At 47.8% G+C, this 24,739-nt stretch overlaps 1 protein-coding gene across 1 annotated transcript; it reads right to left on the reverse strand.

The window, feature by feature from the left end:
- Positions 1 to 194: 194 nt before the first annotated feature.
- On the reverse strand, positions 195 to 23,165 carry SESN2 (sestrin 2). Its single transcript, XM_020983304.2, has 10 exons — positions 22,755 to 23,165; positions 10,767 to 10,832; positions 9,086 to 9,280; positions 7,258 to 7,440; positions 6,302 to 6,514; positions 6,017 to 6,167; positions 4,927 to 5,045; positions 4,411 to 4,601; positions 3,592 to 3,736; positions 195 to 2,173 (listed from the first exon to the last, which is right to left on the reverse strand). The coding sequence occupies exons 1-10, from the start codon at positions 22,836 to 22,838 to the stop codon at positions 2,087 to 2,089; spliced, it is 1,434 nt and encodes a 477-aa protein (XP_020838963.1). The 5' UTR covers positions 22,839 to 23,165; the 3' UTR covers positions 195 to 2,086.
- Positions 23,166 to 24,739: the final 1,574 nt, after the last annotated feature.

Consider the following 24,739-nt stretch of genomic DNA (forward strand, 5'->3'; position numbering starts at 1 on the left):
CAAGGGGCCTGGATATTTACTGCCCATGTCTCATCTCTCAGGAACGGAGCAGAGATGGGAGTCTTGCAGTGGGTTCATGCCACATGGTACCCAGCCCAGATTCCACAGAGAATAATCTCAGAGCTTAGTGGAAGGAAACACCGCCCCCCCCCAAAGACAGAAAACAAGATGATTTAATTAAAAACCAAACCAAATGAAAAGAAAAACAACCCCAGTGAATGTTTTATTTGTCAATATGGAGTATGTAGCAAAGTAACAAACATTTCTGCATTGAAACACTGTTTTCCTCCCCAGCTTTTTCCCTTTGTGAAATTCATAGGGACAGTACACATCTTTGGGGTCCTGGTTTGGAGCCAGGCGGTCTACAGCCCTGCCCAGCCTCCACATACCAGCCATTTATTTCACCATGACCTGCACGGTGAGAGTGGCACATCCGGCCCACAGCTCCCCACCGTCCCCCGCTCATTTCCTTCCCCCTAGCAAGACCCTCAGCATGGATGAGGGGTCCTGCCGATGGGATGGGGGGAGGGATGCAGAGGGAGTGGAGCAGGAACAGCAGCTTTATTTATGAACGATAGCAACTTCTGACACCTCCCAAGCATCCAGCAGTAAGAGGCAGAGCACAAGGATGGGGAAAGATGGCAGGCAATTCACAGTTTTCATATCAGAGAAAGTGCAATGTAGAATGGCTCTGGCCCTTCTGAGGGTGCCTGGACCCCGGGGCACAGGGGTGTGGAGCAGGGTGGGGACATGGGTCTCAGGGGATCCATACAGGTTCCCCTCCTTCTTGGCTAAGGAAGGGAGAATTTAGGGTCTTAAGGACCTCTGGGCTTGCTTCTATTTGGAAGCAGTATAGATCGATTATAAATTCTGGAACCAAAAGGGTTCCCATTTAGTAGGTGAGGAAACTAATACTCAGGGAGGGTCGTGGCCTAAGCCTAAAGTTACACAGCTAACCAGTGGCAAAGTGGGGCCAGGGAACTCAGATTTCCCCAACCCAACACTTTTACTGTGCTGTCAACTCTGTTCCCCAAAACCATCCTTTCAGTAAACACAACAAGGGAAGGAAGGGGGGGGGCAGGGGAGGGAAGAGGGAGGCAGGAGGTCAAGGTGCTAATTTTGGCAGAGCCTGGCTGCTCTGGGCAGAACATATCCTATTCAAAGTCCAGTTTCCTGAGGCACGGGTCAAGTAGGGATGGATGAAGCCAATCCTGAAGGAGACTTTCTTCACATCCCTTCCCATTCAGGTCTCAAGGAAAGAAAGGAAAGAGCATCTACTCCCTTCCTCCTCTCAAATAAGCAAATTTCCCCATCAATCTTCTTCCTATCCCCCTCCTGCCTTGATCTCTTCTGGGGATCCCCACTGCCAGCAGTGGGGGAAGGGAAACAAGGCAGGGTGAAGGGCAATCACGAAAACAGATCCAGGGATCCACATATAATCCCTCTGACTTCCCAGGCTCCTTAGGGTAACAGGGCTAGAAGAATAGGCTTTGGGGGCAGGGGCCCTGGCATGCCCCCGCTCCCCCAGCGCCATGGAGTGTCAGCCCAATTTAGTGTTGGTGCTACCCCAGGTTGTGATGTTTCCTCTCCATCCAGGAGCCCTAGTCCACTGAATCCAGTACACACCTTCCTGTGGCAGGTAAGAGAGGCAGGGTGAAAGTGGGGGGTGGTCTCTCTTAGGAAGCTGGAGCTTAGAACAGTCCTCCTTGTAGTGACTTCTTCTCCTTGACCTTGGTGATGGAGGAGGTCATGTGTTTCCAAGGCGGAGGGAGGGAAGAAAGGATGAGAGCATGGCCTAGATGGTCCCTGTCTCCCACTTCAGCTCCCAGCAGCAGGGCTGGGAGCCCAGAGCAGACAGAGAGGTCCTTTTGGTTCCACTGGGGTGGAGGAAAGGGATGGAGAAGAGTGGGGGGCCCAGAGGCACTTGATTTCCAAGGTTTCACAGACAAGACCAGATTGCAGCCAGTGGGACAGAGAGGGAATGTGATATGGGCAGAGACCAATAGTCAGTAGGTTAGAAAGGAAGCCGGCCCTCCCAGCAAAAGTAGTGTCCAGTCCGGAGCTGGGAGGGTCATGATGCCCACCATCAGGTCATGTAGCGAGTGATGGCACGGAGGGCGTAGAGGAGGGCTGCTTGCATCCGAGCCTCTAGCAGTAGCAGATTCACATGGACCTGGAGGAGGGAAGGAGGGGTACAGAGAGGACCCTGTTGGTAAAGTTGACACATTTTCACCTTCCCATTTTTCAAGGACTCACTCATCACTGGTCTTACCTCCCCCCACCCTATCTCATCCCCGAAGTCAATGAACATGACCAAGGATGTCCTAGAAACTCCACGTCTCAAAAGCTCAACCCCTGTTAAGCAGAGGCATCTCAGCCTCATTCCCTTCTTTTGTTTCTGGGATGCCTCCCCCTTTCCCACTTCCAGACCTGTAAGATATTCAGACTGGACAGACTCTCTGAAAGAAAGCCAGAGCTGATCCACACCCACAGAAAGAATGATGGAGTTTGAATGCAGATGGAAACATACTATCTGCTCTCCTTTTCCTTTCTTGTTTTGCTTTATAACTTCATTCTCGTGGTTCTCCCCATTAGTTCGAATTGTTTTTTACATCATGACTGATGGGAAAATATGCTTAACATGAATGTCTATGTAGAGCCTATACCAGATTGTACCTGTCTTGGGCAGGGGGAATATACATGGGAGGGGGAGAAAATTTATAACTCAAAAATCTTATGGAAATGAATGTTGAAAATTAAAAAGAAATTATGAAACAAAAATGAAAGAAAGAAAAATGCTATCCACCTCCAGAATAAGAACTGATGGAGTCAGCGGACTATTTTTTACCTTTTTTGTCTATATCTTCTTTCACAACATGACTAATATGGAAACGTTTTGCATGATTGCACATGTATAACTTATATCAAACTGCTTCTTGTCTTAGGGAGTGGGCAGGGGGGAAAGGAGAGAGTATTTGGAACTCAAAATTAAAAAAATGTTAAAAAAATTATCTTTACACATAATTGGGAAAAAAATAAAACATTATTTAAAAAAAAAAAAAGGTCAGAGTTGGGAGGGCCTTCCTTAGAAAACAGAAGGCTAGGGCTAGCAGGGACCTTAGACTATATTTTTAGTGGTGCAAAGGAGCTTAGAACAGAGAATGTCAGAACTCCGAAAAAAACTTAAGAGATCATCTGGTCCAGTCTTTCATTTAAAAGACGAGGGAACAGAGGCACAGAAAGGCTGGTCGCATACTAAGTCAGTAGTGGAGCTGGGACACTAGCCTCAGGGCCTCCCAATCTTTTTTTTTTTTGGTCTTTTTGGTTGGGCAATGGGGGTTAAGTGACTTGCCCAGGGTCACACAGCTAGTAAGTGTTATGTGTCTGAGGCAGGATTTGAACTCAGGTCCTCCTGACTCCACGGCTGGTGCTCTATCCACTGCGCCACCTAGCTGCCCCCCTCCTGATATTTCATTCCACAAACTACCACCCATCCTTGCCTATGCCAGAAAAGCTAACTCCAAGGCTCCCTGCTTTCCCTCAAGTGCCCTGCTCCCGATGAGTACCACCTCCAGCAGGAACGCTCCTTACCTTCTCAGAATGCCGGAAATGCCTCCAAAAATGATTGTACATCCTCTTGGTTGTCTTCTCTGGATAACAGGCGACGGTTTTGATATAGACCTTGAGGCTCCTCTCCAAGAGCTGGTTCACCTCCCCATAATCATAGTCATCATATCTAAAGATGTCAAATGTCATCAATCATCTGCTCCCAGAGCAGCCTCTCCCACAATGAGCCCTCCTCCCCAACTCAACACACGTTCAAGATATCCACAAAAGAAGTACCCAAGAACCTGGGTCAGGAGCCTGCTGCCTTCCTCCTCACCCCAGGGAAGGTGAGTGAGGTGAGAAGTCCATTCTTCCAACCTTCCTAAGCAGTCACCAAGGAGGAGGGCTCCCAGACCACTGGGTGTAGCCTGAACCCACTGGAGCTGAGATGTCAAACTCCATTTCTATTAAAGTCTCACTGTGTTAGAGAATCCTCCAAGGAGATGGAAGAAATGACTCCAGGCCTGTTTAGTGGAAACGGGAGGAGCGGAGGGAGGGCAGCTGATGCCCTGTACTAGAAGAGATGGAATGAGACCCTTCCAAGACCCGGGAAGGAAAGGTAGGAATAGAACCAGAGGGGTCTGGCATTCTCTCTCCTGAAAGGGGATAAACAGGTTCCAGGCAAATAATTTAGGAGGTTTAGGGGATGGCTCACTGCACCGAAGCCTCCCTGTGGGCAGGGTACGTGTCTACCCCCTCTTTTGGAGCAGACCTTCCCTCCCACTCGGGACACCACTTAAGTAGTAAACGATCCACAAGGCCTTGTGGATGTGCTTGGGTCAGGGGCTGGTGGCTGCTTCTCACCTGATGCCAAAGACACAGTGGATATAGTTCCAGACGGCCCTGCGGAGCATAGAGGTGTCCACACCGCTGTGCATGGCAATGGTGTTGTAGGTGAGGGTGTACACCACCTGGAACTTCTCATCCAGTAGCTGTCCTCCCTCTGGGTAGAGTCGCTGGATCAGGGAGTAGCCATGGTCTTCCCAGGTGTAGTCCTGAGGAGCAGAGGGGAGGAGGATGAAGGAGGGCCTGGTGGGCACTGCAGAGGGCGGACCAGGAGCAGCCCAGCCGCAATTCTTCTCAGCTCCCAACGCCCACTCCCCCAAAGTAAATTTTTATCTAGTTAAAAGGAATTCTGACTCGAAGGGAACTACGGGGTGGGAGGAGATTACCCCACGCTAGAGCTGAACTTCTTCCATTCCTATCAGCCTTCTTGGGGCCTCCTCACCAACCTCCAGTGACCATTGTCTCCAGGGTTCTAATCCCACTAATCCCAATGAATTTGGAGGGACCTCTCCAAGTTAAGCGAGGGAGAGATACCTGGGCTCGGAAGGTTGGAGGCGCCTGGCTGCCTCGCCGAGTAAAGTCCTCATACCCAAAAGTGGGATCTTCCACAAAGCACAGGACATCAGGGGATGGAGTAAGTTCTAGGATGTCACCTGTGGACCAAACCAGAGGAGGGTAAGAGGAGAGGTAGCGTAGGCACACCTGGTCCCAGCCCTCCTGCTATGTAGTGAGACGAAGGTTGGGAGTCATGATGAAAAGTAACCACAGGCATTGCTATCAACACCCCCACCTACCCCAGATCCAGCACAAAATGTTGGTCCCCTCCACCAAGGTGTCTTTCTTTGATCCCACCGGCCAGGAAGGCTCTCTCCCTCCACTGATTTCCACACTCTTTAATCTTATTTTTCTCAGCTATGTCCTCCTTTATCAATCTGGAAAGGGCCTCAAATCAGGGTCGAGAGACTGTGTGCACCTCAGAATGGCTGCTGTGCCAAGCTTGGAGAAACTCCCCAGTGGAGTTTTTTCACCACAGCTGCAAATCCATGAGGCTTACTATGGCATTGGTGGTGGTGGTGGGAAATGCTGTAACTGGCACGAGTGAAGGGCAAGTCCTTACAGAGGAAGGCACTAATCTTCACTACATGGACACATGTGAAGATAACTTTGTTCTCATTTGAATTGATGTTGCTTTACATGTCTGATCTCACCCTGCCCCCTCCTCCCTCCCTCGGTCTGTCCCTCCTACTACACTATAGAACGCAAAGGCAAGGCCTAGAGGCTGAAACCCTCTCCACCCTACTGAAAACACAAGTCCTTGCTTGAAGTTGTCCAACATACTTGTCCCCTTCCTCTAACTATAATTTGCTTCCCTGGCTCTAACAAGGATTCCTTATGAGATGCTGGGAAGGAAAGGCTACTTGCGGAGGGTGGGAAACATGTCCATTTTGACCAAGAGAGTACCAGTAGACGCTGTTATACCATCCACAGACAAAACCACTTACTACTATTTCCAGATGTAAAGGACCCTTTGAAATGTATTATTTCCATACCTATCAATCTATATTTTGGGGATGAATTAATCTCCTCCCACGGAGCAGCCCCTCCCACACCCCAATGGCTTTACTTGTGGGAGCTACCAGCAGGCTCTCAGACTTCTCCAGCTCGAAGCGGCTCTCCATCTCCTCTTGGGAGGCTGCCTCTTCTTGCAGCTGGCATTCCTGCAGGATCTTCATGCGCTCCATCAAGGCCTCAACTTCCCGAACAGCATCAAAGCCCTGCGTGGGGGGAGAGACTTAAAAGTAGTCCCAGCAAAAGCTTCCCAACCCAGGCTGGGCTCACATGCCTCCCCTCCCTCTGGTCCCAGGCCCCAAGGCCAGGTCTACCCCAGGTCCCCGATCTTGTTACTTACCCCAGAACTGCCAAGGGAATCTCCGTTGGGAGGACTGCTCTGCCCACTGGATGGTGAGGTAACCTGGAGGGCAGGGTTGGCCTCTGGATCCCCCTCAGGGAGGATGCCACAGCCAAAGACGAAAGATGCCAGGGAGTGATAGTGGGTGAGCAAGACTACTGCCTGGATGAGCTCGGCCAGGGACCAGCTGTGCTCGCCAGTGGTCAGAAGAGCCTGGAAGATAATCCCCCAAATTCCCCGCTTATTACATCTGTCTAGAACATGGTCTCTTCACAAATCTACGAGCTGATTTGTTCCCTTAGCTCAACTCTGCATATTACCCACTGGGGTCTGAGGCCAAGGACCCAGAAAGATGGAAGACAAAGGGTAGGTGACCTTTTGTGCAAATTAACAAAAGGCAACAACGACACTCCCTCTAGCTGGGGCCCCAACCTACCTGGCATCGACCACATCCTTGTCTTGTCTTTTTCTCCCCCATTCCTTGACATAGTTTCCTCCCACCTAATCTGTCAATTCATCCTGCACAGGGTATCCACCATGGAATAAGTCTATTAGGGACCTTAGAACAGAAACTATCAGAACTTGAAGAGATCTCAGAATGCAGAATGTTAGAAGCAATGATGGAAATAACCTTAGATATCATCTGGTCCAACTCTTATTTTACATGGGGCAGCTAAGGGGCCCGGTGAAAAGAGTGTTAGACTGGGAGATAGGAAGGACCAGAGTTCAAATCAATCCCGCCTCAGAAGCTTCCTAAGCTGTGTGAATCTGGGAAAGTCACTTCACCTCCCAGCCTCAGTTTCCTCATCTGTAAAAAGGGGATAAAAGTAGTACCTCCCTCAGAAAATTGTTTCGAGGCTCAAATGGGAGAGAACACATGTAAAGCACTTTACCTATCTTAAATCTCTGCATAAATGTTAGCTATTATAGTTATTATTATGAGGTCCCCCCCTTACCTCAATGTGCTCCTTGGTGACGAGCCAAGGTCGATGGGCCAGCAACTTGTTGATCTCGTTGAGGTTTCGGAGTTTCTGGGGGACCCGGTGGATACCGAGGAGCCACTCAGGGTCTCCGCCCACCTGCAGGAACTCAGCCATGTGGAAGCTGATCAGGTAGGAGCATTGATGCCGAGCGGAGGCCTGAAGGAGGATGGCAGGGAAACAGGACAGAGGTGAGGGAACAGGGAGAGGCTGGGGCCTCCCAGGCTTCTCCCTCTTGTTTGGCCATTCCGGTGGGTTTTGTAATCAGGGTAGGATGAATGAGGAGGCTGATGCAGGGTACCCACTGGACAGACACGGCTCGGGTCAGTAGAACCAGACTAGAATGGTCCAAAGGGACCGGGAGGGGTAGATCAAAGGTCAGACTGGTCCTCGGTGTCCAGAGCCTTCACTTTGACTCTCTACTTCCCCCTTCCAGAGGCTGCCTTGGAATCCCACCTCATTCTGCCTTCCCTCTGAACCACCCCCCAATTTATCGTGTTTGCACCTAACTGCTGGTCTATGGTTTCTCTCTCAGATTGTGAACTCCTGGAGAGAAGATGCTGCTTGTTTTTCTCCTGTCTTTATATCCCTAGGAGTTGGCATGGTACCAAGCACATGGCAGGTGCTTAATAAATACCTCTTAGTCAACTTCTTGCTATCTGCCCACGTATACCATGTACACCATGTGCTCCACACCAGGTATTTGAAATCAGTATTATATGCCATAAATTCTGGAAAGAATATAGTCATCAACACCCTTAAGCTCCTGTCACAATTCTGTGGATTGCCTACACCAAAATACTTTCTCTGGCCACCACCCTCTATACGTATTATCTCTTCCATTAGAATTGTGGCAGCTATATGGTTCGGTGGAGAGTGTGCCAGGCCTGGAGTCAGGAAAACCTGAGTTCAAATCCAGGCTCAGACACTTAGCAGTGAGGTGACCCCGGGCAAGTCATTTAACCCTGTTTGCCTCAGTTTCCTCTTCTGTAAAATGAGCTAGAGAAAGAAAGGGCAAACCACTCCAGTATCTTTCCCAAGAAAAACCTCACATGGGTCATGAAGAGTAGACATGATTGAACAACAAAAAGTTAGAATGGAAACTCTTGGCGGGCAGGGACTGTCTCACTTTTGTATTTCTGCAGACAACTTACTTTCATGAATTCCTCTCCACACCTCACCACCTGCCCAGGGAGCAGCTAGGGTAGGAATAACAACCCTACCCCAGCTCTGGGGCCCTTTCCCCCTGACCTTTCTCCCAATGCCCCCGTCCTCTTTCCCCGCCCTGGCTTGACATCAATCCCGGCCCTCTCCCATTCCCAACCTCACAGGAGAAGAGCCAGAACTCCTGGCCCATTCAGACCCTACAAGCTCATCAAGAACCTTGAGGTTATTCTTCTCCGCCCCACTCCCCCCAGCCCCCAGAGTAGGCTGTTCACACCACACCGACTGTCAACAATCCTACTAGAACCACCAGTCCTTTGGGCTTTACCTGCCAAACCACCCCGAGGCACTCTGGTCCATGCTACCCCCCTGCTACTGCACCTTGGGACTTGTGGGCTTTTCCATCTATGCTTTTTAATTCATTTACTCATTCTCTCACACAACGTACCAGAAAACAGAGAGTAATAGCTCCCACCCTTGTAAATTAGGAAGTACAAGTATTATGCCCATATTACGGATGAGGAAACAGAATTAGGGAAGCCCAAGTCTACAGTGAGTTTAGTGGCTGGGGACTAGAACCCAGTCCCCCGGGCTACTTCTTGTCACTTCTTCCCACCCCAAAGACCACACAAGGGCTCACCATGATGGCAATGTAGTGCCTCCAGGGGCAGGGCAGGGGTCCGTCCACTAGCAACAGCAGGCCCTGCATCTTCCAGAAGCTGTTGAGGTAGTCGGGGTGCAGGCCCATCACCAGCATGACATTGTCTGGCCGTCCAGAGGCCAAAACCTCCAGACCCAGCTGATGCTCAATGGCCTCTGGCCCCTGGTGCAGGACCTGCCAACGATATGGAGGGGTTACATGCTGAGCCCTCTCTGGACCCCCACCCCTCCAAACCAGAGCCAGGCCTAGGGCCAGGGCTGACGTCAGAAAATGCCACCACTGGTTCCTCCTATTGGTTTGAATTCTTACTTACAACATCACTAAGGTGAAAATATGTTTAATAGGAATGTAAATGTATAGCCTATATCAGACTGTGCACCATCTTGGGGAGGGTGGTGGGGAGGAAGGGAGAGAAAATTTAAACTCAAAAGCATATGGAAGTGATTGTTGATAAATCAAAATAAATTGATAATAATAATAAAAAGTAATAGAACAAAGAAAAAAGAAGAAAATGCCACCATTAATAACCCAGATGTAATACTGGTCAATTAGGGGATGGTCATTCATATTCCTGAAGAGTGTTTCACTTGATAAAATGAGGTGACTATGCTATGGATCATTAACAAGTTGACAGAACTGGATGCCCCCCCCCAAAAAAAATAGGAAACAAGGCAAAAACATTAAGAGCAATTAGGCATTGACCTTAAACTAAAAGAGGCGCTCATTAATGGCAACATAGCAATGAGGCTTAGGGAGAAAGAGATCTGATTGGCAACATTCAATCTGAGTCACTTTCCAGGATACCCTATCAAGTAAAATGAGGAATGGATGTTTGCCACCCTCTCATCTTCCTCCCTTCAATTTAACTTCTACACTTGTCCAGCACAGAATTCCTCTCCAGCCACTGTGGCTAGTTAGGGTCTGACACACCCCTCTAAACCTCATCACTTCCTGGTGTCTAATTCTTCCCAGCCCCTAAGGATCCTCTGGGACCTGGCCTAGATGAGATGAGGAAGGAAATATGTCAGAACTGCCCAGAGCCCCCTGGAAGAACAGGATTCTCAGGCTGCTTGCTACACTAAGAACCCATCCGAGTACTTGGTAAGTGAGAGATACTGGAAGTCACTAACCCTTGAACTGAATTCCTGGGCCCCAGACAGAGAAGCAAGAGATACAGTAGGACTCCCCAGTCTTTAATATCCTGCCCCTAATCAGGGCCAGGGCTGATTCAAGGAAACCTAATATTTAAAAATCCAGACTCCTAACACAAGCAAGCTAGGGCAGTGATTCATATTACAGAGAAATGTTTTACTTACTAAGCCTAGCTTGTTAAACTATGTTTATAGGCCCTTAATTATTTAAAAGCTCTTCTCCTGCATCCTTTCTTTCTTTCTTTTTTTTTTTTGGGTTAGGCAATGGGGTTAAATGACTTGCCCAGGGTCACACAGCTAGTAAGAGTTATGTGTCTGAGGCTAGATTTGAACTCAGGTCCTCCTGACTTCAGGGCCAGTGCTCTATCCACTGTACCACCTAGCATGCACCTCCTGCATTGCACCTTTCTCAAGTTTCTCCAGCCTTCCCTAAGTAGCTGCTTGGATTGGGATGTCCCTCTCCCCCTTTCTCCCCCCAACCCCAGTCAGCCAAACACTCCTTTGCTTACCTCTTCCACTGGGATGAAGGCACTGGGACCCCGGGGGAGTCTCCGAGTAGGGACTATCTTCTGCTCCTAAGGGAAAAAAATATTCCCATGAATGGGGGTCAGAGGCTCGGGGATGGGAGGGCCTGGCTCCCTCCTTTGGCCTAGGATACACGCCTGCATTTGGAAGAAATCCTTGGGACTCAGAGTTGGCAGAGACCTTAGGTTGGCAACACCAATGGTGTCCAAACACATGGCCTGCACCTTGGGGCCCAAACCAGGTTAAAGTGTAGTTGGGAAATATTTAACCAAATAAATATACGATACAACGTAGATAATGTCGGCAAATGGTTTTATCATCCTGTCCACTTTAGTGGTCCCCTTTTCCTTTGGGTTTGACAAGATTCTCCAATGCTAAATAACTCTCTCATTTTAGAGAGGAAGGCCCAGGGAGGAAAATGGACCAGACCAAATTCAAATCAAGAGACAAACACCCCATTAAGCAGCCCAGGGAATACAAAGACAAGAGTGATGTAAAAACAGACCCCAAGGAGTTTACAGTCTAGCAGGCAGAGGCAACAAGAAAATACTACATAGAAAAGAAAGGAAGGTGAGAGTGGAAAGAAAGGTATAGCATTCTTTAGCATCTTCCACCAAAAAAAAAAATCTCATTTTTTGAAAAATGGGAGAGGAATAAAGGCCTGGCCCCTCCCCCCTTCACTTCCAGCTCTAAGTCCCTTGGGATTTAGAGAGTGGCTCCCCAGTCCCCATGGGGACAAAGACTCCAGCCCCACTCCAGCCCCAGGCAGAACACTGGAACACTAGTTTAGCTGCTCAATTTGGGGGGTGTGGCCTTGGATCAGTCACTTCCCCTTTGGGGGAACCTCAAGTTTTCTTCATCACAAAAAGATGGGCTTTGGGCAGGGGATCTCTCAGAGCCTTAGCTAGCACCTGCCATTCGGGGACTCCCCTGCAGGTGCCAGTTTGAGCTTCAGCCTCCCTCACCTCCTCAGGCCTCAGAGACCTAATCTCCCTCCCTGCCCCTCCTCCAAAATAAACAACTCAGTCTGGAAGATAAGCAGCTGCTGACTAGGCAAATCCCCTTCCTCATCCCTCCCAAGCAGAGGACAGATGGAAACAGCTCTCAAGGGGGTGGAACCAGCCGTAGCCAGCTGGGGAACTGAGCCAGGAAGGTTCCCAGGAGAAGGATGAGGAGACAGGTCAAACTGGCCTCAGGAATCTCTCAAGCCCTGGGGAAGACAGCTCACCTGGCAAGTGTCTCCAATCTCCTCCCTCCGCCCCTTATCTTCTGTAGCCTGCAGGGTCAGCTTGCACTGAGATCACCCAGCTGCAAGATCCCAGGGTAGGAGATAAGCTATTAGGGGGCCTGAGTTTCTTCAAGGCTTCCTAGACTTCCTGCAACTCCACCTCCACCCCTTCCCCCATTAGCTTCCTTGGCAAGGTAGAGACCCAAGCTCCTCCCTCTTCCTAATAACTACAAAGAGTTTTCTTTACAACAGCCTGTTGGGGTGCGAATATTGGGATGCAGTATTTATAGATGAAGAAACTGAGGTTCCGAGAAGTCTGTCAGTCAACAAGCATTTATGATGTGCCTACTGTGTGCCAGGCTGGGGATACAAAGAAAGGAAAAAGACAGTCCTTGCTCTCAAGGCTCACCATCTAATGGGGGAAACAACAGGAAAACAATACAGGCAAAATACATACACGAGAAATTGGAGGTAAAGGAGGGAAGGCACCAACATTACAGCAGATCAGGAAAGGCTTCTTGTAGAAGGTGGGATTTTAGCTGGGAACTGAAGGAAGCCAGGAAGGCCAGGAGGCAGAGAGCATTTCAGGCATGCGGGGCAGTCACTGAAAATGCCTGGGAGTCTGGGAATGGAGCATCTTGTACGATGGTACACAGATGGTAAATTCCAGAGTGGCCTACTCGGGATTGGAACCCAGGACTTCCTGTCTCATTCTCTTTAGGATCACTTCTTAGGGTCAAAAGAGATAACAGTTGTGTGCACACTAGTGCATAGTGCCTGGCATACAGTAGGTGCTTAATGTTTGTTCCTTTCTCCATTACCATAGCACTGCTCCATCTCCCACTATGCAATCTCCACCCTCTCCCCCAAGTCTGTAGTCCAGGTTACTTCCCCTAGGGCTGCTTCTTTTGATAAAATAAAATAAAATTTGGAACTAGAAGGCATTTAATCTAACCCCCTCGTTTTACAGAGTAGGAAAGTGAGGTCCCGAAACCTGCCCCAGGTTGCACAGGTAGTTAAGTAACACAGTCAGGATTCCAACCTAGGTCCTCTGTCCCAAGACTGTGCTCTTCCACTATACCATGCTCACTCTGGGGCAAATTCAAGGGCAGGCAGGGGAAGAGGGGCATAGGATGAGCCTTCCGGAAACAGGTCTTCTACTGCTACTCCAGTCATGTTAGGAAAAGAGTTAGTTTTCCCTTTTTATCCCTGACCTCTGCTCCATGGACCTCTGTCCATGACTCCTCCACCTTTTCTTGGCCCTGGCTTCCCACACCCCACACTCCCAGTCAGGCAAAGGTCTGTCTATAAAGCCAAAGTACCAGATGCTCTCCCCTAGTTAAGGTATCCCTAGGGCCTCTGCGATAAATTTTCACGAGACATCTGAAAACCTGGCTGGCTAGGAGAATGAAGGGATATAGAAGAGAATTGACAGCTAGGTGGCACAGTGGATAGAGTGCCAGCCCTGGAGTCAAAAAGACCGGAGTTCAAATCTGGCCTCAGACATTTACTAGCTGTGAGACCCTGGGCAAGTCTCTTAACCCTATTTGCCTTAGTTTCCTCATCTGGCAAATGAGCCAGAGAAGGAAATGGCAAGCCACTCTAGTATCTTTGCCAAGAAAACCCCAAATGGGGTCACAGGAAGAGTCGGATACAACTGAAACAAATCATTCCCCTCTTAAGTCTTCCCTTTTTCAGGCTTAACAGCCCTAGTTTCTTCAACCTATCTTCAGACAGTATGGCTTTCAGCTCCCCTCTTCATCATGGGCATCCCTCCGTAATAATCCAATTTGTTAACATTCTTCCCAAAACATTCCAACCAGAACTCGAGACAAATCTACTTCGATGGCACCTCGAAAAGTCTCCCTCGATCTGCTCCAGTCAGATTTCTTCTCCTGTTCCTCTCGGAGATTTCTTTCTCTGGCTCCTTTTGGAGCTCAGCTCAAGCACAGACTTCTTGGGTTCATGCCGCCTAGCTGTTTGTTTCTCCCCACCAACCATTTACCTTTTCTCTATGGATACATATTGTCTCCCTCCTACAAGACAAATTCCTTGAAGGCAGTATACTTATATCTATGTATTTCTAATGCCTAGCACACAGTAAATGCTTAAAAATAATTGTTTGTTGGAACTCTGATATTTCACCTTACACCCTGCAAATCAGCAAAAATGATAAAAGATAGGAATCGTCCACTCTGGAGTGGCTGTGGATGAAAAAGCTACACTAATGCATAGTTGGGAAACTGGCCCAACCATTCTGGAAAGCAATCTGGAATGATTCCAAGAACGTTGATTAAGCTGTCCTTATAGCATGATCCAGACAGCACCCTGCTAAAGCATAAACCCCAAGACGACGGATGATACCAATAAAGCTTCTGTGGACAGTAACCATTACAGCAAGTTTTTGTAATAGCAAAGAAGTGGAAACAAAGTAGATGCTCATCCATCTGGGAGCAGCTAACAAAGTTGTGGGTAGCTAGGTGGCACAGTGGATCACAGTGCCAGGCCTGGAATCAGGAAGATCTGCATAAAGTGTGTGGCCTCAGACACTGTGTGATCCTGGGCAAGTCACAACCCTGTTTGCCTCAGTTTTCTCATTTGTAAAATGAGCTGGAGAGAAATGGTAAAGCGCTCCAGTATCTTTGCCAAGAAAAGCCCAAATGGGGTCACGAAGAGTTGGACACAACTGAAATGACTGAACAACAAAAACAAAAGCTGTGGTACCTGAATGTGTACTTACTAGGCAGTATGAAATGATAAATATAATGAAGACAAAGCATTGGAAGATTCGGCTATTCCCTCCCTTCTTTGAAGAATGGATTATGGTGGGGCAGCTAAGTGGTGCAGTAGATAAAGCACTGGTCTTGGAGACAAGAAGACCTGGGTTCAAATCTCAATACAGACACTAGTCATGTGACCCTAGCAAGTCATTTAACCTTGATTGCCTCAAACCCCCCCCAAAAGGATTATGGGTAAAACCAGAAGGTTCCCCACCTGTAAAACACTACAGATGTGACACTTTCTTGATGTGTTGTTTAGGTTTGCAGAATTGTTAAAACAGATGACTGCCAATATTGTTATCATTATTATTCTGATTGGAGTTACCAAGTCTCTGCTCGGGTGATAACATCATTCCCTGATGTCTGGCGGCCTAGTATACTCCTTGCTGAGCTCAGGTAAAATTTATAGAGTAACTGAGGTTTGTATTGGTAAATGTTTAACAATCCAGTTTTCTGGAGGAGTGTAAGTGTGTGTAAATTATGGACTTCTGCTTCCAAATTACACTGCATTATTAAGACTTTTTAAATTCTAGACTATCAACAAAATAATCCACCCAGATCTAATTTGTTAAAGCACCTGATATGTAATGATTCAAGCTAAAGCTGACACCAGCACATCTCTGACTACAGACCACCTGGACAGAAAGAGGCAATAGATGAGTTTGAGAAACAAATCACAGGCCTAGCATAGAGGCATCATGATACAGGATTCAATTATCCAGACATCTGCTAGAGGGCTTGCTGTCTTTTTTTTGTCTCCTCCCTCCTCTATCTCTTGATGCCCCTATATCTGATCCATATTCCTGTCTCTTCCTCCTCTTTCTCTCTCTCTCTCTCCAAAAAGTAGAGCAGCTAATAATTTCTTAACTTGCCTTCATGTTAATCTCATCTTTCAAAAGGTGGAGAATCCAACAAGGGGGCATTTTATTCGGAATCTGATTCCCGAAATCTAGTTGCTCGTATGGTGATGATAGAAGCCTTGAGGTAGGAGGAAGTCTGTGATCACTCCATAATTGTCTGACATGCATCTTAGATTTGGGGAAAAAGATTTCAAAGGGTTCAGAAAAGACAGGTAAGATCCTATGGAGTTTCAGGGGAAGTTATGAGATACGAATGAAATTCTAAAGATGGAAAAGGGCAACAACTCTAATGAGGAAGAATCATGGGATTTGTCAGAGCAAACCTATGGGGCTGAACAGCTACCAACTTACATAAATTAAAAAAAAAATGCACAGAAGATGGATGGAATCAAGGCCAGGAAAGAAAAGTGCTTCAGAAAGACTGAAGTTCAGAATTTCTTGTTTCAGAAAACAAGAAAAAAGGTGTATTGGTTTTTTTAAGCTATATTAGGAGAAAAAGGACTATCAAAGAGAGAATAGGAGCTTTGCTTAGATTGGAGGAAACAAAGTGATAAGAGAAGCTAGAATTGCTTAATTCTCATTTTTTTCCCTGTTCTCTGCAAAAAGGCAAATGACCTTTACATTGGAAAGGAAAGAACAGGGAATTCGATAGTCAGGTAAGGAGATAATAAGAGAGGACTTGGCCCTTCACAAAGTCAAGTCCCCTGGCCCAGATGAACTACAGCCTTGGGTCTCAAAGAATCGGCCAATGGGGATTCGCCGAGTCAGTGATATTTGAAAGATCACACTAAACAGGAGAAGAGTCACAAATGGGGGAAAGCATCTGTTGTACCTACTTCCAAACTACAGTCTGCAAATTCTCAGCCAGTGAGCTTGACTTCTATTCCTGGAAAATCACGAATAGATTAAAGAGATGGTGGGTGAACACCTGCAAAGGGAAGCCAATATGGCTTTATGAAGAACGGGTCATACCAGAGTGACCTCAAATCCTCTTCCTGGCACACCTGCTAAATTAGCAGACGAAGGGAAAACTACAGACATAGTCTGCCTCCGTTTTAGCAAAGCTGTTGATAATTTGTCTCATGCTGGTCTGGATCTGACAATAATATAATTCCAAAAATGATTAGATGGATAGACTGAAAAAGAAACCAACAGGGGTTACTATTGGTAACAGGGGTCAATGTCAATGGTGGTGGGGGGAGGGGGCCTTGCTTGCCTCCTTGGGGTAAGGTCATCGAATTTGCAACTGACACAAAGCTGAGAGGAAAAACCAGAGTCAAGATCCAAGAGGACCTTCATAGGTTGGATCTTTTAAGACCAAATTCAAAAGGAATGAATGTAAAGCCTTGAAGTCGGGTTAAAAAAAAACCCACAAAAAACCAAACCAAACAAACAACTTTACATATATGATGGTAGAGGAATAGTTAGATAGCTTGCTGTTGTTTTTTTTCCCCCTGAAAAAAGATCTAGGAATTTTAATAGACCTTTCAAAAAACAAAACAAAACAAAACTTTATTTGTATCTCCACTGCTTAGCACAGTGCCTGGCATATAGCAGGTGCCAAATAAATGTTTATTGACTAACTAAGTTGAAATCTGGCCTCAGAAACTTACTAGCTCTGTGACCCTGGGCAAGTCACTTAACCCCAATTGCCTTAAAAAAAAAAAGTACCGTGTGTAGTTCTGTGCATCAAGCTTGAAGAATGACATGGATAACCTGGAGAACAACCAGATGGCCAAAAGCAGTTTGGTATGCTGGTAAATGTTTAACAACTGGCTCTCCAAAAAAAGAATTTTGTTTTCCTCCATCATTTTCTTAAGTCCAGACAATCAACAAATCAAGCTTTGATCTGTGGTGCTTACTGATTCAACATGTAAATGCTCACACTAAAAATTTAATGAGCTAGGAGCTGGCTCTGTCATACTCCCCAGAAGGGCCTTCAATCCATGCCCTATGAGGACCAGCCCAAAGTAACACTAAGCTTAGTTAGTCTGGAGAAGAGAAGACATAGGCAGGACAGAATAACTGTCCTGAATTATCTGAAGACATGTCACTCAGAGGAGAGATCAAATTGTTGTTTAGCTTCAGACAGGCAAGCCAGAAGCAATGAGAGGAAGTTATAAAGACACCAATTTAGGCTTGATATTGAGAAAAAGAAAATCTACCAATTTCTATCAATTATAGCTGCTCAAAAGTGGATAGAACGCCTGCCCTGGGGTCAGAAGGACTTGAATTCAAATCTGACCTCAGGTACTTCATAGATGCAAGATCCTGGGAAAGTAACTTAACCCTGTTTGCCTCAATTTTCTTATATGTAAAATGAACTGGAGAAGGAAACGGAAAACCACTCCAATATCTTTGCCAAGAAAACTCCAAAGGGGGTCACAGAGACCCAACCACAAAAAGTGGAATAGGCTGCCTACAGAGGTGGCGGGCTGTCTCTGCCCCCTTGGAGGTCTTCAACCACAGGCTGGATATTGTTGGGTATCCTACGGCTTTCATGTCAATGGACTGGACTAGATGGTCTCCAAGGGTCCTTCTAACTCCCAAATTCTTTGATACACATTTGTTAAGAGTCAGACATTATGCTGGGGACAAAAAGATAAAAAATTCCAGTCCCTAGCCCTTACACGTCCCATTCTTTTACTGGACTGGACTGTCTAAGAGGGCAGGTGACATTTCTTAATGATACAATTTCACCAGGCCTGTGATTTCATCAACTAGAGGAAACTCCCTCCAGGGATACCGATGCTTATGAACTGGTTGCTAGGGGTATTGGGAGAATTAAAGTGTCTTGCTTAGCTAAAATGGCTCTCTCCAAAACCTTCCTGGACATCTCAGAGGCAGGACCTGAAACCGGGCCTTTTGTCTAATGGCAGCCTCATTTTACAAAGGAGGAAAATGAAACTCAGACTGCAGTCTATGCAGTATCACCTGTGTGCCCACAGACCTCTCTGGACTTCAGTTTCTTTTTCTGTAAAATGAAAAGGGTGGAATAGATGATCTCAAGTCTCCTTTTTTTCTTCTTTCCCTGGAATGTAGGTACTTAATACTTTTCCCATTCATTTTTCCCACTGTATCTTCTCAGGGAGTATAGTGGAGGTACAGGGGATACACATACCACCCCTCCCCCAGCACCATGCACTGTCCCTTGATGTTTGATAAGTATTTCAGGAAAGAGAAATATAAGGCAGCTGTGATTCAGTGGTAAAATACAGGATTTGGCTCCTAAGAACCTGGATTTTAATTCTAGCCTTGAATGACTTTAGGCAAGTGACTTAATCTCTCTTAGGTCACAATTTCCTGCTCTTCAGGAAAAAAAAAAACGATGGGGTTGGATTAGAAGATCTGTCGATCTCTTCCAGGTATCACAGACTGTAGTCAGTTCAGGCAGCCACTTGCAGACTCTGGTCCCAGGAGGCTACAAGAACCCCAGAGAAGTAATGGTAGGAGACCTGGAGGTAGGCCTGATGTCTGCTAGACAGGGATAGCAGGATATTTATTTATATTTATTACAAGTCCTTCAGCTCAACCCCCTAAATTTAAATCAAGATACATTCATTGAAGAATAATCACTCATTAGGATTTTGGGCACAAAAGGGTCTTCAGAAGACATCTTTTTGGGGCAGCTAGGTGGTGCAGTGGATAGAGCACTGGCCCTGCTGTCAGGAGGACCTGAGTTCAAATCCAGCCTCAGACCAAACACTCGACACTTATTAGCTCTGTGACCCTGGGCAAGTCACTTAACCCCAATTGTCTAACCAAAAAGAAAAAAAAGACATCTTTTTAACCTCCTCCCCACCTTTACTGATAAGAAAACTGAGTGCAGAAAAGGGAAACGACTTGATCAAAGTTGCGCGGTACATTAGTGTCAAGCCAAGGCTAGGACACAGGTCTCATACTGTGCTCTACTCAGCAGGTTCTGGGTCTGCCTGGGAAAAAAGTCAAATGCAACAGAAAACAAGAGAAAATCAGAAATCCATGTTCTTCTCTGTCTTTTTTTCCCTCCCCCTTGAGGAAAATTATTCCTACTAATGAATATCAACCATTGTTAGGCAATTTATAAAGCACTCTACAATGCTTGCACTTGAGGCTCCATCTCCCATCTCCGGAAGGCCCTCAAGTCTCAAATGCCCTCCCTGCCTTACCTTTTAAGCCATAACTTTAGATCCTCCCTTCTTCAGTTCCCCCAGGGGCTAGTACCTTCCCTCCAAGATTACCCATCAACCGTTTCAAGTATTAAGTCTTTTGTGTTCTTACATTTGCCTCCCCCTAGAGAATGGGAGCTCCTTGTAGGCAGGAATGGTTTTTGCATTTTCTTTGTTATCTCTCCACTTAGCATAGGCTTGGCACCGAATGCTAGAGATAACGCTTGTTGACTGATTGGCTCCTAGTTTTAGAGTTACCTGGGGAACTGAGAGGTTAAGTGATGTGCAGAGTACAATTCAGAGGCCCCCTCCCCCAGTCCAGTACGGAGGTTCATTTCTCCCTAATGGTTATAAATACCACTTAGTCAGCACCTAGTAGCCAAGCAGTCTGCTCGTTAGTCGGTAACCAAAGGGTCAGGGGCCTCTTGCTTACCTGGGTTAAAACCTTTTAATGGTTTCCTGTGGGCTATGAAGAAATATTCCAAAAGCTTGGCCTGCCATTCCAGGCTCACCACCCTTCAGTGCCAACTTATCTTTCTACTCTTAGTTCTGTTTATTCCTAATTATGTACTCCAACCAAATTAGCCCACCTAATTGGTGGTTAGCTATGGTTTGGGGCCCCTTAGTCCCTGTATGTGGTATGCTCTAATCTTACCTCCACTGCCCATTCTACTGCCTCCCTAGGGTCTCTTCAGATTCCTGCAATCAAAAATGCCTTTCCCTTCTAAGAGCCCAAATTAATCCTTTGTTCGCACTCTTTTGTAGTGTCTTCCTTGTGTCCCCCAATAGCCTGCAGAGAGTTCCTCGAGGGTGAGGACCTGTTTATCTAAATCAGTGGTGTAGACCTCAAATTGAAACTCGGCACGTAAGGGATGCCCGCAGGCCAAATATTGACTCAGTCTTAAAATGTAATATTACCCATGTTTTTATTTGTTTTGTTAAATATTTCCCAATTACATTTCAATCTGGTTTGAGCTGCACTGGGGAGCATCGCAGGTGAACGTTTGACACCTCTGATCTAAATCACGTGTCTGTTCCCCTCCTTTGGCCCTGCACATAATAGGTGTGGCATCAGCGTCAGATCGATTTTGTAGTTGAAGCCCCGAAATGACTGTCTGGGGGATTTGGGGCTCAGGGTCTGTCTGGGAATGTTCCCTTGAACAGACTCCACAGCTGCCGAGTGTTCTCTTGAAAAAGCGTGATCTGCAAAGGAGAATGGACTTCCTTGTTCTTCCAGCTTTCAAGACAGTAGGAATACTCATTAACTTCTCCGTCGCCATAGAGACATCTTCCGCTGCTGACCCCGGGATTCCTAAGTTTTCCACCCGGGAATAATTCTATCAGGTGAGGGGGCATGGCCTCCCGATAGCTCGGCCTTCCTCCTTCCACAGCCGAGGGCTCTCCTTACTCTACCAGACACATCTGGAGGTGGGAGGGGGGAGTGCTATCGGGAAGGATAGAAGGCAGAAGCTTTCTTTTTTTTCACCTCCGGAAGCAACCGTATGGTCTGTTAACACACTAGCCCTAGGAGGTCGGTGAGGTCATTCTGGGTCCTCCCTTATTAGGAAAGTAAGATGGTACAGGGAAAAAGAGGAAGGTCTCTGGAAGGACTGGGGTTCAGATCTATTACTATCTACGTGACCTTACGCAAGTCACTTAATCTCCTACAGCCTCAGGTTTTTCTCTCAGTAAAATCCAGAGGATTAACCCTGAGGTCCTTTCCAGGACCCTCCATGCATTTCTGGTGCTGATATATATAAAGAAGTCGGCCCCAAATCGAGGAGTTCCTAGCTTAATGGGGCGGGAGGGACCTTTCTCCCATAACTCCACCCCCACCCCCACAGGACTTCAGACAATCAGAACTGAAACTTCAGGCAGGGAGAGGCACTAGGGCAAATTTTCCAAAATGCAAACAATGTTTCTGAGTCCTGGAAGGAGACTCGGTCAGGAGAATGGTCTGATCTGAATTAGATGAGGTTAGTCAAGGAAGGCTTCCTGGAGGAGGGGACCCCTGTATAGGTCATACTTCAACAACGTTTTTCAGCTTACAAAGCTCTTTCCTCATGACAACGAGGTGAGTAAGGTGGGTCGGACAAGAATTTAGCTCCAAGTCACAGCTGAGCAAAGAAGGCTCAGGAAGGGCCCTAAATCAAAACAGCCAACAAGTGGCTGGGCTTATCGAACCTACCACTAGTGGTTCTCTTCCTGAGCCCCCTCTTGCCCGGAGGCACATAAGTCTTTACCAAGCTCCTAAATCGTTGCCAGGAGCTCCCACCATGTTACTGAAGTCACTTGTTCACCCCAGTCCAGGTAGCACCTCACTCCTAGCGGTCCGGGTCCTCATTCACTCTTTTCCGCTCTTCCACCCCCCCCCCCAAGTCCGAAGTCTTCCCTCCCCAGGCAGGGAAAGTAACGAGGACGGCGGGTAGTGCGGAGGGGCAGGTCCCGGGAGCATCGCCTAGTACCCCGAAAGCTTCCTCCTCCTCCGCCCCAAGAGAGAAGGATTCTGCGACCACCTCCCCAAAGGCATAGCTCCAAGACCCCGACGAATTTTCCCCAGTGGAAATCCGGGAAGGAAACGGACAAGATCGGCTCCGACGAGCCCAGGCATGCCTAGGCTTGAAGACTGCGCTTACTGGACAAGCCTCGGGCCAGCTCGTGAAGCCGCTCCTTCCTCCAACCCCCACTCAGTCCCTAAGAAGCCGTCCGCAGCTCTTCCCCCGGGAAGGACGGCAGAGGAGGAGGAAAGCAGCGGCGGTCAGTTGATGCAATCCCAGAGCCAGGTTACAGTCTGCCCCCAGCTCCCAGCTCCCGATCCCAATTCCAACCCCAAAGCTGTGACAGCCGTCGAGCCTGTCCAACGGGACAGGGCTGGCCACAGGACCGGGCCCCCTCTAGGACTTGGGGGGACGGCTAAGGGGGGGGACGGCTAAGGAGGGGTCCGGGGAACACTCACCTCCGTGGCCCCTGCGCCGCTACACTGGGCGTAGGGGATATAGCCCTGGATTCCGGCGCAGTTCTCCGCGTCGGCAACGATCATGGTGCCAACCGGTGCGCACCTTCCCTGCGGAACCCGCGGAGACGGCCGCGGGGGCGCAGCGCGCAAGCGGGTCCTGGGGTCACAGACGCTCCCGGCGAGGCGGGGCTCTGCACCTGTCCGCAACCCCACGGTTCTGCACGGAAAGGGTCCGTGGCTACTCGAGGGGCGCCCCAGGTTCTATCGTGGCCCCGGGGGGTCTTAGAATTCTAGAGTGAAGAGCGTCTTGGCTACCGCAGCTCATCGACATCCCCGAGCCCGACTGCCTTTAGCTTCTCTGGATCCGGCCTCGCAACAGGGACCTATCCAGCCGCCGGTCGGGGGTGGGGGGTGGGGGTGGGGGGTGGAGTGGAACAGGGCGGGGACACAAAAGCCTCAGGCTTCGGCCAATCACCTACTTGCTGGTCGGGCAGAAGGCGGAGACGCCTTTCCTCCTCAAACAGCTTCTCTCGACAATCTTCCAATGGGCTGGGGAAGCCCTGGGGGATCTGGGAGTTGTAGTTTCACCCTAGAGGATGTTGCAAACTTTTGCAAGAGGGTTACTCATAAACAAGTAAACGAGAAACGTGAGACAGACAGTGACAGTCCCAAATACTCATTTCGATCGCATGATGAAATGCAACTTTTTAAGAGCTGGGCACGGCATCTGGGTTTAGAATTTCAAGCCCGTTCATGCTGCAGATTTAAAGTTTCTGGTGAGATTGTTTAGGGTCTCAGGATGGGTTTTGGTGGCAACCGTGAATATTGAACATTGCTGGAGCTAATTATAGGTCTGAACCCGAGGGAATCTTAAAAGGTCTTTCAGTATATTCACCTTGCCCTCAAGCAGGCCTGTACTTTCAAACATAACAGACAAAAAAGAATCCAACCTATATCTGAAGTTCTGCAGAGGTCATTTCATAACTTCCCTACGAAATTCATTCTGGTGTCTAACTCCAGTCTCTCTTGCTGGAGTTTCAGTCTTTCCCCACTCCTTTATTTTCCTTAACTAGTCCGCACTATTTGACACCATATTTAACAGTACTGAATCACCCATCGCTCCTTCAATCAATCAGTCAAGAAACAATTCCTGAACTCCTCTAAATGCCAGGGCACCAAGTTTGAAACTCACTTCCCTGTTCAAGACATCGAACTATCTTGGTTTTCCCACCTACCAGCTGATAACTCCTCCTGTCTCCTTACATAGATTCCCGTCTTTGATTCCCTTCTCCCCCATAAAAGGGAGCGTTTCCCCCAAACTTCTGGCCATGACCCTTCTCTCTGTAGGAAAGGGAGGGGAGGGTATGGTAGAGGTCGGTCAGGTGGGGGAGGGCAATGGGGCAGAGGGGAGGGACTGCTAGTTGATGCAATGCCATTCCTGAGTTGCATCTTCCCGAACTCTCTCACACACCCACCAGCCCAATCCAGTAGCTGAGATATGAAATGGCAGTTAGCCCTTTAAACTAAGCACAGATAGAGATAGAAGGAGTCTAGCAGGAATGCTATCTTCAGGGACTTAAATGACCTTGGGGGAGTAGGGAAAGCAACTAGGTCCCTGACACCTCCAGTTTCAGCTTGGGTGTCCTTACTTTCCAAGCTGCTCCTAGCACCTCCATGCTGTGGACTTCTCTCAAATTTATCTTTTAATCTCCCATCTCTGCTCTAAGATCCAGCTCAAAATTTTCAATTACATGTTGTACATTTCCATAAAAATGTATCCCTGGGAATTAAAAAAGCTGAATGCTGAAAACTGAACTCATCTTCCTAAAGGCAGTTACTTCCCCTTGATTTTCCCATTTCTGTTAATGGCTCCCCCCCCCCATAATCCACTGAAAACCTGACTCATCTCTGACTCTTGTCTCTCCCTGTGTTCCATCGGTCACCAAACCTTGTTCATTCTTCCTTTCTACTTCCAGAGTCACAAC

The sequence above is a fragment of the Phascolarctos cinereus genome, unplaced genomic scaffold, assembly GCF_003287225.1.
Source record: "Phascolarctos cinereus isolate Bilbo 61053 unplaced genomic scaffold, phaCin_HiC Scaffold_726;HRSCAF=1367, whole genome shotgun sequence".
NCBI lineage: Eukaryota > Metazoa > Chordata > Mammalia > Diprotodontia > Phascolarctidae > Phascolarctos > Phascolarctos cinereus.

Bases quoted from the DNA above. Each gene is read 5' to 3' on its own strand.
- SESN2 (XM_020983304.2), bottom strand. From the start codon at position 22,838: ATGATCGTTGCCGACGCGGAGAACTGCGCCGGAATCCAGGGCTATATC. The intron at 9,281-10,766 runs GTAAGCAAAGGA...TATCGTTGGCAG, and splicing joins CCTTCATCCCAGTGGAAGAG to GTCCTGCACCAGGGGCCAGA. The intron at 6,515-7,257 runs GTAAGGGGGGGA...ATTATCTTCCAG, and splicing joins TCACCAAGGAGCACATTGAG to GCTCTTCTGACCACTGGCGA.